The sequence below is a fragment of the Silene latifolia genome, chromosome 1 (genome assembly GCF_048544455.1).
Source record: "Silene latifolia isolate original U9 population chromosome 1, ASM4854445v1, whole genome shotgun sequence".
Taxonomy (NCBI): domain Eukaryota; kingdom Viridiplantae; phylum Streptophyta; class Magnoliopsida; order Caryophyllales; family Caryophyllaceae; genus Silene; species Silene latifolia.
The window spans coordinates 17,250,053-17,271,252 of NC_133526.1; the positions used below are offsets into that span (position 1 = coordinate 17,250,053).

Below are 21,200 nucleotides of genomic sequence, written 5' to 3' on the forward strand. Positions count from 1 at the left end.
AACTAGTTCCTTTGTGCTCGCAACAATATCTCTTGCGACGGATAAGCTTGTGACGGGTCAAATATCATCATATGGATAGATAAAATAAAAGTAAGAGTGCCTAGATAATCACAAATGATTTGTCTTTATCTACCAAACTGGGTTTTATCTGACCCGTCACAAGCTTGTGACGAGGGATATCGTCCGTCACAAATAAGAATTTGTGCTTGCTAAATAGTTTACAATTGTTTCATTCGCTTTAGGATTATTAAAGTAAAAATAGAAATGAGTATACAATTATTAGAAGCAATTTGAAATGAGGAGAAAATATAATAGTGTCACCCACGGGTTGGTATATTTATAGAAAAAAAAAGTGTAACTACAAATCGTAACTGGAAACGTAGAGTCTAATTTTTTTATTTTGAAACTCCCTTAATAAAATAAAATCGCAAAAGTGACAATTGAGCGTGAGCCCCATTACTTCGGCTAATCATGAGATTACTCTTTAAGTTTGGATTGTAGCAATTAGGTCTCATAAGTTATGCAAAAGGTGAGATTAAGGCCTTGTTCTTTCTGGCTTTTTTGAGCTGAACTGAACTGAATGGAGCTGAGCTGAACTGAACTGAATGGAGCTGAACTGAACTGAATGGAGCTGAGCTGGACTGAACTGAACTGAATAGAGCTGAACTGAACTGAACTGAATAAAACTGAATTGAGCTGAACTGAACTGAAATAATCATATTAATATTAATAATATTAATAATAATAATATTTAATATTATTGTTATTATCAACTATAATAATACTAATATTCATAGTATAATACTATTTATACTAATACTAAAAAATTTAAGAAAAAAATTATAATATTATATATGAATAATCATAAATTATAATAATGAAAAAATAGTAATTTTTTACTAATAATATTCTTAATAACAATAATAAATAATAATGTCAATATTAATAATGATATTAGTAAAAATAGTTGTTTCGAGTAAAAACACTCAAGTAAGAGTTGCTCGAATCCGGGTCGGGTCAACGCGCTCCTCTCAGACGATGGCACCTCGAACCTATGCTTGCTCTCTCCGGATGGATCTTTTACGCGTAACAAATAGGGCCTCGAAGGGTTCGCATAGGTCCTTCTCGATGCCTTACGATCTTGGTGGATAGTTGAGACCTTGCTTGAAGCTAAGGTTTCCGTGCCCTCTCATAGTAGCTCGAGTAGTCTTACTTCTAGAGAGAGGAAGTTGTTGGTGAGAAGTATTTTACCATTGATTGGTCAATAATGAGGTATTTATAGGTTTCTATGTGTACCTCAAATGATGGCTTCGAAAGCATGGTTACCATATTCGCTATGAATACGCCTTACCGATTCGCGATTCGCTTATAGAAAATGTGATATGTGTATTTTTAGTAATCAATTTGATAGAATTCGCTTTTAACGATTCGTGATTCGTAGGGTATCAAACGAATCCGTAACCATGTTTGCTAGCGTGTTGACTTGTATGACCCCGTATTGGCTAGTGGGTCAAGTCGGTTGAGCGTGCCCCATCAATAATATTAATAATAAATGTTATTAATTTTAATAATAATACCAATAATAATTATAATAACAACAACAACAATAACAACAACAACAACAACAACAATAATCATAATAATAATAATAATAATAATAATATTAACATTAATAACATTATTATTCACAACAACAACAACAACAACATTAACATTAATAACATTATTATTCATTTTAATAATAATATTCATAATAATAATAGTAATTATAATAAATAAATTATTAATAACATTATTATTAACAATATTATTAAATATAATAATAATAATAATAATAATAATAATAATAATAATAATAATAATAATAAAGAATAATAATAAAAAATAATAATATTAAAAAAATAGTATTATTGATAACAAAATTAATAATAACTATTAAATTTAAGATGAGTACAAATTAAATGAAATTTGAACTTAATGGAGTGAGTTGAATCAATCAATCGAATGGAGTTGAGTGAGCCGAATCAATTGAATGGAGCTTCAATCAATCGAATCGAATCGAATCGAATCAATCAATAGAAATTTGAATGAATCGAAATGGGCTGAAAATAAGCCAGAAAGAACAGGGCCTAAGCCCCTTACTAAAATCTCATGATAAATTCAATATATCATATTACATAAGTGAAATTGATTACACTTTTTACAATATATATATATATATACAATCAAAATAAAAGTTAACATTGAAATCAAAATTTAAAATGAATTAGCATCAGTTAGAGAAGAATTTAAATTATTTCATAAAAATAAAAATATTTATGTTTTATTAAAAAACTGAATATTTTCTTAAATTTGTTAATAATTCTTTACGAAATGAAAAATATATGTATAATGTTTTTTATTTATTTTTTTGTGAAAAGATGAGACATACAAAAAATGTACGTGCTTAGTTTTTTTGGGTAATAGAGATATATTTTAATAAAAATGACGATTTTCTCAAAAAAGAGTAACAAAAAACTAAAGTTTTTATTTTTCCAGAATTTTAATATATTGTCTTTTGTTTACAATTTTTTTTTTTAAAAAAAAAAGAATTTTACACTTTTCTTTAAACAAAATATAACCTAATTGAGTTTTTGTGGTATGAGAAAATAAATATCTCATGAGATTTTGAGTAAGGGGCTTAATTTCACCTTTTGCATAACTTATGGGGCCTAATTACTACAATTCAAACTTAAGAGGCTCAATTACCACTTTTGCGAAAATAAAATAAAATAAAATAATCCACCAAATTATAAAGACTAACAAAATAATAACAAAAAAATTTGACATCTTGAAATTACAGCAAATTATATAAAGTGGTCTTTGAGTATATAACTATATATCACGAAATTAGTTTTAAAAAGCTTCTTTTTGAAATGACTATTTACTTGCGTTTTGATCACTTTGTATGGTTAATAGTATTCAATGCTAAGGAAGAGTAGGGCTGTCATGAAAAAAAATGTTAACGGGTGTTGATCTATTGATGCAAAAGGTAAACCTATTGTCCATAATGTTTAATGATGGACGTGTAAATGATGACCTGGTTTAATAAGTGTATATTGATGTTCAAAGTTAATCCGTCGTGCAAAGCATTTATCAGAACATTCGAATTAATACGAAATTGTCCAAGTCTTAACTGGGTTGAAATAGACATATCCTAAAACTCCAACTTTGAAATTTATGTAATTGAAAATGATTTGTTTTAATGACAAGGAAGACATCAATGAACATTGTAAAATGAACATTGTAAGACCTAACACATGTTTCGATTGTGGGATATCATTTAGATTTAGGAGTCTTGTGTTACCATTCCACAACATGTTAGGGCTATGATGCGGGAGAATCAGTCGGGCTTGGGGTAATGAGTTATGATGCACAAGTTGTTTATGTAAAAAAGGTGAGTTGAATTTTGGGGATGATGACCAATTTAAATTGAATTATATCAACGATTGGTGTAGTTAATGTAGTTTTATTATGTATAACACCCTACGTTAATTGAAGAGGTCCAGTGATAGGCTTAAATGGCTAGTGCTTAAAGGGATTGGAAGTACTACTCATATCAACAAAGTGCACCTTCTTTTATGGTCATCTATGCGAAAGAACTCCAAAATTAGCGTGTTTGGCTAGGAGTAATCTTAGGATGGGTAACCTCCTGAGAAGGTTCCCGGGATGCGCATGAGCGAGGACAAAATGCATTGGAAAGGACCCGTATTGATCTGTGGGCCGTGTACACAGCCTGGTGAGCTATCATAAGTAACCGCTCCCGACCCTAGGTTTGGGCCGGGGTGTTACAAGTGGTATCAGTGCAACCCTGCGACCGTGTGGTTATGGGAGGCAGTTGTTATACGCTCTTGGAGGCGGTTGTTACATGCCCAATTGTGATCACCCACCTAGCGGGGGAGGATTCTAGGTAAGCGGTTATGCTCTCAGGCGCAACGAGGACGTTGCGTTCTTCAAGTGAGGGTGATTGTGATACCCTACGTTAATTGAAGAGGTCCAGTGATAGGCTTAAATGACTAGTGCCTAAAGGGATTGGAAGTCCTACTCATATCAACAAAGTGCACTTTCTTTTATGGTCATCCATGCGAAAAAACTCCAAAGTTAAGCGTGCTTGGCTGTGAGTAGTCTTAGGATGGGTGACCTCGTGGGAAGGTTTTCGGGATGCGCATGAGTGGGGACAAAATGCGGTGGAAATGACCCATGTTGATCTGTGAGCCATGTACACAGCTTGGCGAGCTATCATAAGTAACCGCTCCCGACCCTAGGTTTGGGCCGGGGTGTTACATTATGTGAGTGTTAACTTTTATTACAAGGGAGCTAGAAGGGCAAACTTGATGCTGGTGGGATTTTATCTGAGGTCATGAGTACCAACCCTCATGATTTTACCGGTTGAGTAGAGATGAAAGTGGGACGTGTTAGCTCGTGCCTCTTGTCGGCCCACCGTGCCTGTAGAAGATTGGGAATATAGTTAGTTGTAGTTAGTTATTTACAACAACTATCAAGGTTGTTAGGAAGTTGTTACTTAGTTGTTAAGAAAGTTAGTAATAGTTGTAACAACCTAGACTATATAAAGCCTTGTTGTATCTCACTACTTGTATCAAATCAATTCTACAAAATATTATTACATTCTCAATACAGTATACTTATACTTTCTCTCTAATTTTTCGTCTTCTTCATCATCAACATTCATTGATCATCAATCAATCAATCATGGTAGATTAGGATTTCATATGATATCAGCTTCAAAATTCGATCCAAAAATCTATTTTTTTTTCTTTTTTCGCTTCCGCTTTCTTCCATAAACTCTAATCTTTGTTAAAGTCAAAGATGTTTTTGGTGTTATTTCATCAAATTCGTTGTTTTTCTTCTCTGAAATATTCAATTCTTTACGTTTTTTTCTCTGCAAAATGCCTGAATCAAGCTATTACTCTATGCCTGATGATCCTCTTTTTCTTTCTCCAACTGATCAGCCAAACTTACAGTTGACTGCTCAATTGTTTGATGGTTCGAACTTTCTCTAATGGCAACGTGATGTGATTTAATCTCTTTTCTCCAAGAACAAGACAAGGTTTATTACTGGTGATGTTCATACTCCTCCTAAGACTGATAAGAAATACAGAGTACAATCAGTGGGTTCGTGAGGATCTTATTGTTTTGCGTTGGATTCTGAATTCTCTGGACAAGAATTGGCGTGAGAATTTGCAGTATGCTTCATCTTCTAAGGCTCTTTGGTCTGAAATTAGTGAGAAGTATGGACAGCTAAATGCTCTTGAACTTTATGATTTAAAGAAAGATCTTAGCAATGTGAGTCAAGACAATTCCTCTTTAATTGATTATTACAGTAGACTCAAATGTCTTTGGGAAACTGTTGATAATTTGGACCCCCATTCCTCAGTGTACATGTGGTGTAATGTCTAAGTGTTATTGTCAGCTTCTTAAGCGTCTTCTTGATAGAGATGCTAATTTTAAGTTGATCCAATTGTTAATGGGGTTAAATTCTAGTTATGAACATGTTCAGGCCATCCTTCTTTCAATGAAACCCTTACCACCCATTAATAAAGATCTAGCTTTGTTACAAAAAATAGAAAAACATAAGCATATTAATGATTCTACTGGGATGTTCTTACTGCGCTTCCACTGCATATGCTTCCAAGAGGAGGCATAATTTTTCTGGTCCTGATTTTCAAGTTCAGGGAAAAATATAGAAGGAAGCTGGTAATGAGGAAAGTTTTAAGCATTGTACTCATTGCAATAGAGATGGTCATGTTATTGAAGATTGTTACAAGTTAAAGACTTGCACTTTCTGCAAGGTTAAGGGTCATATATATTCAAGAATACTGTTACAAGTATAAGGCTCATCTTGCAAGTAAGGAAAAAGGCAAGGCAGTTGGGAAGAGTTTTAATGTTTACACCCGTCCTTCTGCTAATAATGTGGATACCATGGTGTCTGATAATGGTAGATTAGGATTTCATAAAGATAATGGCAGAGCCCAGGCACAGGTGGGTTTCGTGTCATGCCGTGTTGTGCCGGCGAAAGGTGGGTTTTGTATCATGCCGTGTCGTGGCGGTGAAATGAAAATGACAGCGCAAACACGCCCACGGTCCATGATGTGTCGTGCCATGTCCAAACAATTCCTCCAATTCAACTTTATTTCTTTGTATTTAAAGCGTGTCATGCACAATCTTTTTCTCAAACTTCAGCCTAGACAAGGCCCATGACGTGTTGCATTGTGAAAAATCGTACCAGGGGCGGACCCAAGATTTAATGTCCGGGATAGCCAAAAAAAACAATTTAGTCTATATGCATGTAAATGGAATTATGAAGCGGCTTTAGGGTGGGTGGCTTACGATGAAAATGGAGGTAGAATCTTCGAAGGAGGATTGAAAATTAAAGCGGAATCTGCCCTTCAAGCTGAGGCTATGGGGATTCGGAAAGTTCTTATGTGGGCATGTGAACGCGATATATTACATCTGGATTTATCCTCGAATTGTCTGCAATTGGTAACTCTATAATACTATGGTTTTCTATGTGTTTGGGTACTCTATCGAGTGGGGTTTACTCTGTCGAGTAAATAAGTTGTTTTACGATACAGTGTTCTGACTGATGGGTACTCGATCGAGTAAGTTACTTTTACGGGTTATTTTTGACGGGATTTTTTAATAACGCGAGATTATTATATTAATCCTTCCGTCACTTTCTTTATCATTTCTCACCCTTTCTAAAACCTTACAAAGAGAAGAGAAGTTACGTTGTCTTCGTTCGTCGCGTTACTATCAAATCCCAAAGGTTAAGGTGGGCGGATTGTCTTGTTCGTTATACCGTTGTGATCGTCGTGTCAAGGGTAAGCTTCTTGTATAATTTTTATAGCATTTCGTTGAGTTTGGTTAAAACCCTAATTGGGTAGTTTTGGGGGTTTTGGGTGTATTGTGTGGTTTTAGTGGTAATTGTATGTATATGTGTTATAGGAGGAGGATTCGTGGAGGAACGTTATTGATTAGCTGCTGTGATGGTCTGTGATTGCTATTCCAGGCAGGGTTTCCCTACACAGTATTGATACATAATGTTGTTGATGGTTGATAATTGTTGTTGGTTTGTATCGTATTGGAATTGATAATTGGTGATTGTGTTGTATATTGTGATTGGTTGTTGTTGATTGTATGTGGTTCTCGAGGTGCGTCCTCGGCTGAGTGGAGTCATTTGCGGGAGTGGCTTCACGCCCTTGATTCGCCCTCTGTGGAACCCGCCATAGAGGGGATGTGCACATTAATGAACATGGGTTATCGCTCGGATGAGATGATCGGGGCTTAAGTGGGAACGGCTGCGGTCCCCCACTGGCGGCGAGGAATATCTGTTGCGATGGGTATTCTGGCAAGACTACACACTTGTGTAGTTAGGTGTGTGGAGTTGTGACGGAGTTTGGGTAATGTGTGTGTTGTATCTTATAGTGTGTAGTTAGGTGTGTGGATTGTGACGGAGTTTGGGTAATGTGTGTGTTGTATCTTATATATTGTGTTTTGTGTAATCAGTACTAACCCCGTTTAAATGTTTTAAAAAATGTGGTGATCCATTCGGGGGTGGTGAGCAGTTGTCTAGCAGGTATGCTGTGGATGCGCGCGGGATTAGTTGGGGATGAAGTTACCACGAGTCTGATAGTAGTCTTCCGCTGTGCTGTCTTTATACTTTTGTTACTTCAGCTGTAGTTTGGTTTTAGATCGGTTGTAGTTTACTTTACAGTTGATTTTGTTATGTAATCACTTAAACTTATTTATTAAACTACGTTCTTTTATGGTCTATTTGATATACATTGTCTCGGGTAACCGAGATGGTAGCACTTCCATGCATTAGGTGGTCTTGGTAAGACACATTGGTGTATGGCGGTGTTACAAACTCAACTTGCAGGTTTAGCAAGACCTAACCATCTAATAGGAGAGGTTTAATGGAAGATATTTTCTGAATCGGAGCAAGGTTTCATTGCCTATGTTTTAGTTACTTACCTAGAAAGCTTAATAAGATAGCTCATAGCCTCGCATGTGAGGCTATGAGATTGTAGTAAACCTATCTTGTCTAGTTGCCAAAAAAAAAAAAAAAAAAAAAAAAAAAAAAAAAAATGTAAAGGGAATCAAACCAGGGGCAAATGTGAAAAATCAAAACCTTTACCATTAAATTACAAGCTATTTATTGTGCATATAATAGAATAATATTTATTTATCTCATATTCAACAATAATTGGGGTAGCAAAAATCCGCCTTCTAAACCATTTTTTTTATGCTTGGGGTAGCGGCCGCCACCCCTTGCTACTAGGTGGGTCCGCCCCTGCGTACCAATCATGTGTTGTGCTAAAATGAGTCATAGACGGTGCTGGGTCATGCTAGCCCAATGATCCGCGTGCCCACTTCCATCTCTACAGTTAAGCCAGGGACGCGTGCTCACTTCCATCTCGGCGCAGAGCAAACATATGCATGTGTGATCCATTGTTCGTAACTAGCATATAGTAATTTTAAATGATTTTGTTGTATAAAATAGAAAGTGTACATGGATATCGGATACCAAAAATATGAGAAACACATGACAAAAGAAAATACTCTTTATTCTGCAAAGTGGTTCTCACTTATCAAAGTTTTAAAATTACAGTAAATATGCCCCAAAAAAAATACAAAATATGAAGGGTAACTAAACTAAGTGTACTTGTTAAAAAAATAAAAAAAAAATAAAGTGTGGAGCCAATGAACATTTAAGTATCGTATCGGCACATTCGACCGGTAACTCAGTAACGGTATATTAGTTGCTTGTAGGCTTCACTGTTTTGGGAGTAAAATTCTACTTCAGCCTGCAAAACAAGAGATTAACTCAACCTCAATTATGCAGCTCCAAGATTAAATTATTAGTGCAAATTTTGTACCCTTTTGTTTTCTTAAATAGTTCATTCACGGATTTTGAATCGTAAGAATATTGAGAGAAAAAAAAGAAAGATGCATTTAACATGCATGCAAAACCAGTGAACTTATGATTAATATTAATGATGAAATATCATGGAGAATGAATTTATGTTTTAAAATTTTGGCATATGACTAAACTGTCTGAAGCGAGAACCAAACAGTTATTTAACTCAGTGGTGGATCTTGATTCTAGATTTCTAGGTGTAGTCGGAAAGGGCTTGGCTCGAGGTTGAGCAGAAAAGTTTTAAAAGGTCTAGGATTTGTTTTTTCGGGCGGAGACACAACACTGTAATGAAGGTAATAAAAAAACAGCATTCAGTGTGAATTCTTACCTTTCTAACTCCCTTTATTGCAGTCAGCAAATTTTTACCCAGTAATTCTTCAAAAATGGTATCCTTCTGAAGAGCATCCACAGATTCGGAAAGGTTGGTTGGAAGACGCCTAAGTTCACCTTCAAGGCTAGAAGGGTTTGCTTCTGCATAACAATCAATATGGCCGACATGGTTAATATCACCCCAAAGAGAACATTCACTGAAGATAATAACGGGAACAGCGTTCTGGAAACTTGTAAAATGCTATCTTTAGCTCTAGAGAACAAGCAAAGGTCATTCACAACGGAATAATCAACCAGTTGAACACTTAAAACTTACAGGTTGAGACTACTAACAGCTAATACAAATTCTCAAATGAGACGGTCTCATGATGATTATGATGAGATCAACACATATGGGATCCTGAAAAGGTTTATTCTTTCAGTTGGTGGGGCTAATGGGCATATGGGTCGGTTTATGATAGGTCTTACATTGAATAAACACGAGTCCGTCTTTATAAAAGTGACTGGCTTAAGGCACATAAATCTGTATTAAGTGACAAAAACTAACAAGTACTCTGATTTGTTATCTCCCGTTATGCTGCTGAAATGTGAGAGCAGGATGTGCAAATGATGACATAGTCTTACCGATGGGAGGAGGAAGTGTAAGGTGTTTCCGTAAGCCATCAATACCGGCAGCAATTATAGAAGCCAACCCCAAAAAAGGATTTGCGCATCCATCAAATGATTTGATTTCAAAGTTGCTGACAAGACCATCTGGAATGCCAGGTGGGCAGGCAGTTCTGAGTGGAGCTTCCCTGTTCTCTTTCCCCCAACATTGATATGCTCCACTCCATGTATTTGGTTGTATCCGGTCATAGCTGCAGATGACAAATTTAAAAGAAAGATATAAGTTTAATTACATATACTCTTTTTCTTGATTGCCATCATAATGATAGTTAGACAAATAATTGTTTTCGTAAATGCAAAACACACATATACAGAACAGCAGCAACATTGCACTGTTGTCTCAAAGGCTCCTGTCTGGCAGTCGCAGAGTCAGGATTTAAAGTTTGGGAAGCAAAATGTAGACTGAAACCATGGTATGACATGACTTGGTATGACAATTACTGAAACCATGGGGGAGAAGCATTTTACCATGCAACTGTATATGGTGGGAAACTGTGTTACTCAGACACGCCGACACGTGTCGGTGTCCGACACGTGTCGGCGTGTCGGACACGGCTATTTGGGGTGAATTTTCCTGTTTTGTGGTCTAAATTGAAGTGTCGAAGTGTCGTGTCGTGTCGGACACCGACACGTGTCTGACACGCGACACGGCACTTAAGTGAAGTGTCGGAGTAACAGAGGTGGGAAATCATGATACGACTTGGTATGACAATTACCCACCATACGGACCCTAAGAGCATCATGAAAGTCATGTCTCATTTAGATAAAACAAATATTACCTATTTGGGTTTGGAGCAGTAAACGCCAAAATTGCTGGAAGATGAGATAGTACTCCAGCCATGAATTCCTCACCAACTTTGGACATTCCATGCTTTGATCCAGCAGCTCCTGTGAAAACATTCACTCCGTTCTCCCATAAGCTTAAATGCACATGAGATCCAGATCCGATGTCATCCAGTGCATACCTAAAATTACGAACAAAGAAACCTCATCAAAAGGAAAGTAGAGAAAGATCTACTAGACTACTACTACTACCACGATAGCTAATATAAGATCAACCGAGAATATGGTGAAGCTAACAAATTTAAATATTCAAAGCCTCGTCCTTTTCATTTGAAATCCCTCGTATCTTCTGACGGGTTTTTAAAATGTTGTGTTCAATCCCTCCAATACATTTTAATAAAACGAAAACACAAACGGCGTGCACATGTACACATTACAAAGGAGTAACAGAGAATTTCAAGTTCATGTAAAAGAGCCTCTTGATTACTCGTCTTACTAAAGCATAATCAGTAGAATCAGCCATGTGTGAGGAAAGACTGGCGATACCAACAAAAAAAAAAACAATACAGCTTTAGTCGAAAATAATGTAGGATCTGCTCACATGAACCGTTGTCATAAGGATCCGTACCTAGAAAAAGTTAACCAAAAGACCTTTAAAGTGTGTAGGGAAAGTTTCAAAATGAAATTTGTGAGTAGAAAGTCAAGATGAATATTTTCCGAGTTCTGACACAAGGCAATGCAGCAAACATATAGATAAAGGTAGTCTGCACAATGAAAAAAGTTATCTTACTGAAGCCATTAGAAACTAGACCTTAACAAACAAAATGACTAACAAAGAGTATAGCTAAGTTCAGCGATCCAATAAAAGATATAATAGTTATTTTAACGCGTTGCAAAAATCAGAAATGCAGCAATTCCATTGAATCGGCCAAAAATGGAAAATGTTGCAATTACGAATAAGAGGGATTTTAAAATAGGATAGATATTAGAGAAAGTTTCAGATAACTGTGGAGAAACAACCTGGATAGCAGTCTCATGGTTAGTACATCCCACAGCAACTAGAGAGCAAGGAAATTTGAAGAACTATTCTGTATAATACAAACTATGCAACTCTTAGTTAAGATTCAATCTTGATACTCACTTTGGCGTCAAAGTTGCCAGCAATCCATGTTTTCTTGCTACAGCCCTGATAGCTTCACGTGCGAAAACCAAATTGTCAGCTGCTTTAGTACAAATAGTGTGGCCCAATGCCATTTCAAATTGGCCTTTCCCTGCTTCTGCATGTAGCTATCATATTCAAGAAAAATGTAATTAGTTGAAAGAGATCCGATAAGAGGAGTGTATCGATAAAAGGCAAAATGAAAAACTAACTGGAGAAGATTGAAGATGTTACATAAGCACAGAATTGGTAGCTGTTGAGCAAGATGATTTCCTTATGTATAAAGTGAAGCAATTATAATCGTTAAAGCCCTGCTCTCAGTACTACCTACTCGCGGAATTCTCTTTTGATTGCTATTTTAAACATATTTTAGTGAATGATGGAGTAGCTATTTTTTTAATGGTTTAAGGGGCCGTAAGTGTAGTTTCAATCTCAAAGCCGAAGTGCCTATATCTAATGACTTACTAGCTAGGCTTCGCTGACACCGGAACTAGGTAACAACTTTTATATGAAAAGTAATGTTAATACTCCAACAGATTTAAGTTAGTATATTGACTAGTACATCATTTACGAGTAACTAATCCATACAAAGCATGTACTTTGACTAGTAAACAACTCTCTAGTGCATATAAAGCATGTGCAATTACTGCGCAACTCCAAGGATACATTGGTAAGCAGATAAAACAAATGTAAATACCTCATATTATGATAAATACCAGACTAGTGATCCTTGTATAGTTGTATCTACTTTACTAAAAACAGAAAATTGGGAAAATCTATGCAATTCGGTCAGTACCTGCTCCACGGGAATGCCTAACGACTGAAGTGCAGCAAACATTTCAAGAAGAATAGGAGCAGCTGCATCATACGCTGACGTAGAACAGTATGGTGTTGAATCGAATGGGGTCCAATCTTCTTTTCCTTCCCTAAACAATTGGTTGAGCTTAAGTCAAAATTAACAGAGGAGCAGAAGGATTATTATTAAGGACTCGTATTGCCAGATGCAATTAGACTAGTCCATGGCCCATGGGCTTTGCCAATTACATCAACTGAAGCAGAAACCGCTGGGAGGGCCTTTAGCCCTTAGAATGAGTGGCCTTATTATTACCTGTTTACAGGTTTCAAGAGATAAAACTCATTCTCAAAGCCGGCTTCCATTTCCTGCACAAGTGAAAGCAAACATTATGTATGAATTATGATAAAGATGAACGGGATCCCATTTTATTAATAGGTGTTGCTATCGAGATAGTAATACCAAGTTAAACTCTTCTTTCAGAACTTTTCCAACCCTCCTTAATGCTTCTCTTGGGCAATATTCCCATGGTTCACCTGGTCTGAGATGCATGTCAGCCAAGACCATCTCTTCTCCTTTACCCCTGCAAGGAAATGAAAGGAAACAAACATGAAATAAACTCAATATCAATAATTTCGAGGTCAAACTACAATTGGCCTCAACTTAATGCTTACATGATTCTAGAATCAATACCATACGAGATCCTTAGTCCCCGAGAGATTCAGGATCGTTGGACAAAATTATGAGCTTTAGAGGAGTATTTTTTTTTCTCAATATGTTAGTTATCACCAACTAGTTTACTCGCTACCAGATTTCCTTTTCTTTTAAGATTCAGTTTCCCCCTTTCCTGTTGTTGCTCTCTTTGTTTTTTTGTCTGCCCTCCATTTGGCCTCTCTATTTCTACCTTTACTAATGGTTCATTCCCAAATTATTTTAGGGGCCAAGACTTTGTGTACTATACGCAAAAGGCAGCACTATAGAAGCTATTTTCAAGATGTTTACCATGGGATAGTTCTTTGGGTTGCTAAATCAGGAATGAGTCTGATCTCGCCAGTTCCAGTCAAGTTAGACTCAGCAGCTGGGCCATCCATAAATGAAGTCATTCCCATGGAAGCGAATGTTAAACCAACACCATTTTTCTTTGAGACATCATGGAAGCGTTTTATAGGGACAACCTACAAGAATTAAGGAAAAAGAACATTTTATATCAATAAACCTGTAACAATCAATTCCTTCGAAAAAAATGGAAGTCCACAATCTGTCGCAGACAAAGATCAAATGAGCAATAGTAAAAGAATACTAAAGAAAAATTTACTGAAAAAGGATAGCATTACCCTTCCACCCCAAGGGCTCTTGCCTATGGCGAGAAAAGAGAGGTTGGATGCACAAAGCCTTACTTCTCTGCTTTGTGTTAAAAGCACGGGAAGTAGGCTTCATGATAAAAAAAGAATGAAAATTAACTCAATATACCTTGACGCAATACAGCGTAATTTAGTTTGTTCTCTTTTTTTTTTGAAAAAGAGCAGGGTTTCAAGAAACTAGATATACGAAACAGCAATATTGGATGTGGGAAAAAACTTACACGGCATCTGCATTGTCCTGAAGTATCAACCCACAGTATGCGGACTAAAGTAATATTACTTTTTGGCACAATCTCTGCAATTGTTCCCGGGTGAAGAGCTGTGTTGGTTTTCAGATTAGATTTACCACTCAAGTTGATTTTGTAAAAGCGGATAGCATTTTCCGCAAAGAGGTCCTTAGCAGCTTCCAGAGCTTCCCCAATTGAAAGGTCACCGTCAATGCAAGCATCTTTTAGGACGGAAAAGATAACTTCACGTGCCCTCTTCGCACCTGTAAAGTCGGACTATATTTATGATCATGTATACAAACATAAATTACAGTAACAACTGAAATACGTATAACTGGTTCCAACTTCCATAACCAATTTGCATAGCATGGTCGAGTTTTATAGCTCCTAGTACAGCTTCCACACAGCTCTATGACATAATGATAAGCAAATGATGAAGACGCTCCTATAACGACTGTATGCGTGCCCCGAAACACCAAGATATCAGACGTATCTAAATATCAAATGCAAACATGCAACAAGTTGGAATAAAAAGAATCAAAGCAATATTAAAAAGATGGAAGGATCAATAATATAGGACAAGTTGTTACTTTAAATGTTAAATATCACAAGAATAATGAAACCCTAGAATTTATGAGGGGTGAAAGTGTGAAACACCAATCTCATAACATAAGCTGGATGAGTCGCCGTCCAAAAAATAACTGGACAACCGATTTAGCTCATGACAGATTTTATAATCCATAGAAAAAAATCCCGACAGGCATGCAATTATACTTTCATTATCTCTACAAGCTCAGAAACATGAGATCCAGGTTTTGCTTGACGTTCTGTGGTGGAAGATAAACTAAACCACCTCTTTGAATAGATTATGTGTCATCAGTGAACTGACCTAAGTAGAATGCCTCCGGAAATGCATAGGCATCAGTGCTGAACATCACCTGTAACAAATTATGTTCATCCTGTTATCTCTAGAACATAGATAGTGACGTGCAAAATAGTAAAAATCAACATATTAGAAGTTTGTTGATCAATGGTACACATACTTATACTTGACAAGGACATCTCACCTTTTTCAATGGAGCTAGCTCCAACAGCTCTTTGACAGCGGTTTTCATTCCGTTGTTGCTGAGTAAAAGGAGTCCCAAACCAAAATCAAGGTAAACCTACAGGATCAAGAAAAAAAAAATCAGAATTCAGTTTTTTAAAGGCGTATCTTATGGGCAGCTAAAACAAGATTCATTATCATACCTGGGGGTAAACACTCGCCAAGTATGAGGCTTCTTTGGAGAATGGATATGATGTATGCAAGAGAACAAGGCGGCACTTAGAAAACCTTTTATCTTCGAGTAACATTCGGAGATGAAGGGGGTTAGATGTCCTCAAGTCTTGATCTTTGTCACCGAACCTAGACCCATACAATATACCCATACAATATTACGAGGAAAAGAAGTAACAAAAATCAGGAAGCAGAAAACCAACATTCTCAAAACAACACGAAACACAGAAATCATTCTGTAAAGCAACATTATCCAATGCGTCAAAGACTTCCGTAGATGGTGGGGTAAATGGGGGTAGTATATTCGTATGTATACAACATTACCTATGTGTTACCTCAATACAAAGATGCTATAAATTATTGTTAAATTACCCTGTATGAATCTGCATCGGCAAGTCAAAGGACAATGCAACCTCCAGACTACGGGTAAAGATATAATCAATCAATTTCTTATTAGCAATGCGGACAGGCTTCCCAGCTGAAAAAAATAGCAAGCAGCAAGCGTCTTATTTCTCCTATCTGATCTCGGAAAAAGGGAGTATGAAACAATACGCAATATATCAAGCCTCACTCACCATTTAAAACTTCAGAAAGACCATCCTCGGCGTCTATTTCAGAGACATTTGTATCAATCTCTAGACCACCACGATAAGCAGCTATGCTTTTCAATCCAACCACTGAACCAGCTAATGTGGACCACAGTCATGGAATGCAGACTCGTCATAGATTTTTTTTTTCCTAAACATCATGATACAGTAATTTCCCTATCATAGAAGGTAAACTTGTGGTGTACTATGATATCAAAGGATATGATTTCAGCTTGCCAACAAATGATTCAGTAAAAGTGTTCAGAGTCCATTTAGCCCCATTGGGTAAATCCTGCAATTATTCGAACAGAATAAATAGATTACATTTTAACACCTCTGTAAAATTCACCCACATAATTCGAGTATATGGAAGAAACAATAAAAAGGACGGTAATGAACAAGCTCAAACGATTAGGCTTCAACAACAACAATGTTTTAGTCTCATTAATTCATTGTAAATGCATCAATGGCTTCCGCCAATATCAGGTTAAGGAGAGGGTCGGATGAACTCAACGAACACGTTTTTTATAAGAGACTGTTTTTAGATGACCAATGAAAATTGTGTTGTAAAATGGATTGACACACAGCTACTTCGAGATACAAGAAGCATAACTATTCTAGTGAACCATCAAGCTTCATTCTATCATGTTCCGACGCCAATAATAGTGAGTCTTTGGACTTTGGCACAAATTAAAACATGAAAAGAAGTTACGAGCAGCAAAGTCACGGCATATGGAAATCTAATGTGTAGGGGGTAAATTTCTTACTTCGTCCAGAATTTTTTCTGCCACATGCTCAATTCTCAGAATCCGACCAACAAATGGCACAAAAGTCTTGTGCCACTCAATGTCATACTTCTTGTCGAAATTGAGTCCATCGTCAATGAGCAATCCAGAGAATCTTGCAGCTCCGAAACATGCTGAGGTAACAGATTCTAAGCCCGATTTTTTCCGGTAATCTTCAATGCTTTGCAGGGTTGATTCACATCCATATAGAGCAGCAATTTCCCTCACCCCTCTCTGTAAAAAAGTAGCATCTCATCAAATGTTGCAGACTAAAGTTAGAACAGCCACTTTTCACTTAGATGCACCTTCATATACCTTGGTCGAAGCTCTCACAGTTAATTGTGGCCTATGGTGGATTAAGGGGATCGGATGTATATTATTCCCCCTTGGGAAAACTTGTGTAGTCACGTACACAACCACTACCACCAAGCCTTGACCCCACCCCCACCAGTCCACCACCACTCTTACGTGTGACACATCTTTGGGTAGAGCTTATTTTTCAAAATTCTGCGGTCTGACATTAAATTATTGTTTCACAAGAGACTTAATTATCTTGCATTCAAACCCTAATTAATTAGACCGCAACAAGGAAAATAACCACATAACCAATTGTTTAAAAATCAGCCGTGACACTAATCCACGGCAGAGTTATCGAGGTTTTTTGAAGGTTACTGCAACCAGACTCAATCTATCGCATTTTGAGGTGATTTTACTGCATTTACCGAGAATAGGCTGAGAAAACATATACTGACAATCGCGAAGATTTAATCCTAACACATCAACAACAGCAAAATCTGTGCCAAAAGGTATTGATTGCAACTTTTCCTTAAATTACAAATTCACTCCTACAAAGAAAACATGGAACAATAAATAACAGGCAATGTCATGGCTTAAACATCTAACATTACCAAAAAAAATAATCTGACAATTTCTAACTACTTGAAAATACAGATTTCTAAAATTGATTAGTAGCTAAACACATGCCAACACAATTGATTTAAGGGTTGCTTTTCCTAAATATGGACATAAATCAGGTATGCCTAATTTATGTGGACTTGATAACTCAATACTTGATCACTTTCCGTCTTCAACACAAAAACAACAGATTCCTTGCTTTTAAGGGCACCCAATAAGCCATGTGTGCCAAATTGTGTGAGAGCTACCTCTTTTAAAACTTAAATGATTATTTACCAACCCTAACAAACTTTTCTAGGACCACCATTTACTTATTCATCCAAATATAGTGATCTCCTATGTTACGGGACTTGGTTAGAAATCGGATATAGGTGCCTACCCAAGTGTCAAACTCGGGCTATTTTATGAAAAAACTGTCAAAGTTTTTGGTCACTAGTAAGCGTCTCATACAAGAATTACTTCTCGGTGTTCTTACCTTAAAATTGTGGTTTACCGAATAGTTACATGGTTATCTATAGTCAATAAAAAGCAATTTTATTACAAACCCGATTAAAATGTGATTTCATTTTGTCACCAAAATGTTCCAAAAACATTGCACGCTCCAAAATGACCTGACCTGACCTGATCTAACTTGACCCAAATAATTGATCAATAGGTCAAGGCGTATGACTTGGTTCAGGACCGGGGTGACTTGACCTAAACCCGACTCGACTGGTCCGGTTCATTTAAAAGAAACAAAAATGAAAAGAAAAGACAAACCTTGAAGGAGAGAGTGTGGGGAGCAAAGGATAAGGCATCGTGAGCATCGGCTTCAGTGAAACATTTGATGAAAGGGAAGGAAGAATCAATGGCGACGATATTGTGAGCATGTCCATCTAATAACTCTATCTTCTCCACTGTCTCTCTCAGCTCTCTATATGCATCCATTACTTTCTCCACTACTTTCTCTTTTGTCTTGGAATTTGCAAGTAATGGGTTGTTGTTGAGTGTTGACTTTTGGTCTCTTTATATAGACTACTTTCCCCAAAGTTAAATTTCCATATCTTTCGATTATTTGTTTACCTATTAACTCGAAATGTCTAAGCTCTTTGTCAAATTTTTGTGTTTTTTTTTATTAGGAAAGTTATTTTAATGTGTAAATGGGTTATTTAATTAGAATCTGTCCCATTTATCATCCAAATACACTAGTTAAATATAGTTCACTTGTATTCTTTTGTTTTTGAGAAATAATTAATAATTAAATATCGATACATTTTAATTATTTGTTTACTTATTAAGTCTAAGTGTTTAAGTTGTTTGTCAAATTTTTCTTATTAGGAAAGTTGTGTTGATGGGTAAATGGGTGATTTAATTAGAATCTGGCCCATTTGTCATCCAAATACATTACTTAAACGTAGTATACTTGTATCCTTCCGTCTTTTGAGGAATAATTAATAACTAGATTTGTGACCAGTGAAATTCACGGGTTTATCTGTTTTAGTTTTGATATTTTTATTGTATTGTTAATATTTGCTCGAGCAATCCCCTATATACTAAATGAATAGGAAAAACTTCACATTTTCCCGCCTAAAAACACCTTTCCTATCTTGATATAATTAACTCTTATTTACTTTCCTATTTTGAAATAATTTTCTATCTACAAAGATTTGTTGTATAAAGAATTTGTTTCTAGGTTTTTGTGATAAAAATGTCATTGACTTTGTAAGATAAGTCATAGTTAAATATATGTTATTAAAAAAAATCTCCCCTCCATTTTTAGTCTTCCCATTTATTTTCTTTTTATCTCCTAGATAATGTTTTGACCTCTCTTTTCGACCCACATATATAACTTCAATTCTTTTTTGCTTGAAAATGATATTTTGTGAAAGAAAAGAGATTTTGATAAATGGGAAGATATAAAAAAGTTGGAGTATAAAATAATATCTCTAATTTTGCGTAAAAAAATATTTTCATTAAAATACACATCATGTCATTACGTAAATCTCTTGATTAATTTGTTTGTTTTAATTTATTTTTTCAAATCAAATAAGATAATGAGAAACATTACAAAAGTAATGAATTGTTAATCTATAAATAATATACTAAAAACTAGAACTCTATAAATATCGTGCATGCAATGCACGGGGTCTACACTAGTTAGTTGTTAATCCATTTAAAAATATACAGTCTTAAAATACATAGAAATTAGTTAGTTAATACCTTATTTCTTTGATAACTTTGGTTTATTTTTGTAAATCGAATCCTGCAAGTGACAATGTGGTAGCTACTAATTTTGAGAAACTTCACAACGGAACAATGACAAAGACGACTCATTATATATACGTGTGTTTTACTCCGCAATATAATAAAGTGAGTTTTTTAAATATTAAAAGTTGAAACCATCCGTATATAATAAATTCCGTATGGAAAAATCTTCAATAACGCCTTATAAGGTTGTATGTAAACGCAATATCTCAGTATAGTCGTCTCCAAATTATTTTCAGACCTCTCCATCAACCCTTCCATAGAAATATCTTCGAAGTGTTATCACCACGTGCATGCTTCAAATATTATTTACATCCGAAAGACATTTATTATTGTTGGAGTAAGTGTCCCCGACAATAATGCGATCACAATTGTCGATCATGATGATCACATGTTTAAATCTCATATTTAAGAATACATGAGGGAAAGTAATATTTTACAGTCAACTGCTCCACACATATCGGTAATGATTGGCTGACTAGAGTTTGACATTCTTCGTCGTAAATGCACGGTGGTGATCGATTGATACCACGAGGTCATACCTATAGGGTAATACTCTTAATTGATTATTTAATTAATCGTATGCCGATACGAGTTAATTAAATTGCTTAAAATTGACGGATGATTTTGTGAGTAAAATTAACGTGTCTCATTGTAATTCGATTAAATAAGATACGGTATAAGTAATCGAATTGTTTTATTACTTAGATTGAATTATTGTTTACAAAACAATTGAAACATAATGAATAATTCATTATAAATACAAGAAGTTGTAATTTATAATTCGATAAACCATTTTGGTACAAGTAATTAAGAATTACTAGTTAATTTTGTATGTGACATATTTTATTAATATGTTGATTTTTAATATGTTAAAAATACACTATAGTGTAACATGTCATGTAACATATGACACATGACAAAATTGACAAAATGACAAATAAAATGGACTACCCATTTTATCTAAATATACCGAAATAATAGAAACATAATGATTAAACCTAAAAATATAGCCTTGCATGTCTAGTCTAATCTCACTACAAGAAAAACTAAAACAGGCGACCGAAATTTGGCGACTGATATATTTAGTCGAC

The 21,200-nt window shown here is 35.6% G+C and overlaps 1 protein-coding gene across 1 annotated transcript; it reads right to left on the minus strand.

Moving 5' to 3' along the window:
• Nucleotides 1-8,595: 8,595 nt before the first annotated feature.
• On the minus strand, nt 8,596-19,023 carry LOC141600198 (protein fluG). Its single transcript, XM_074420386.1, has 18 exons — nt 18,622-19,023; nt 16,930-17,181; nt 16,387-16,454; nt 16,151-16,266; nt 15,948-16,053; nt 15,548-15,704; nt 15,367-15,462; nt 15,189-15,237; nt 14,294-14,562; nt 13,714-13,886; nt 13,174-13,294; nt 13,027-13,079; nt 12,715-12,844; nt 11,901-12,046; nt 10,756-10,941; nt 9,935-10,167; nt 9,309-9,451; nt 8,596-8,867 (listed from the first exon to the last, which is right to left on the minus strand). The coding sequence occupies exons 1-18, from the start codon at nt 18,787-18,789 to the stop codon at nt 8,805-8,807; spliced, it is 2,529 nt and encodes an 842-aa protein (XP_074276487.1). The 5' UTR covers nt 18,790-19,023; the 3' UTR covers nt 8,596-8,804.
• Between the last annotated feature and the right edge of the window lie 2,177 nt (nt 19,024-21,200).

Bases quoted from the DNA above. Each gene is read 5' to 3' on its own strand.
- LOC141600198 (XM_074420386.1), bottom strand. From the start codon at position 18,789: ATGGATGCATATAGAGAGCTGAGAGAGACAGTGGAGAAGATAGAGTTA. The intron at 16,054-16,150 runs GTGAGTGAGGCT...TATTTTTTTCAG, and splicing joins TCTTTCTGAAGTTTTAAATG to CTGGGAAGCCTGTCCGCATT. The intron at 15,238-15,366 runs GTGAGATGTCCT...AATTTGTTACAG, and splicing joins AGCTAGCTCCATTGAAAAAG to GTGATGTTCAGCACTGATGC.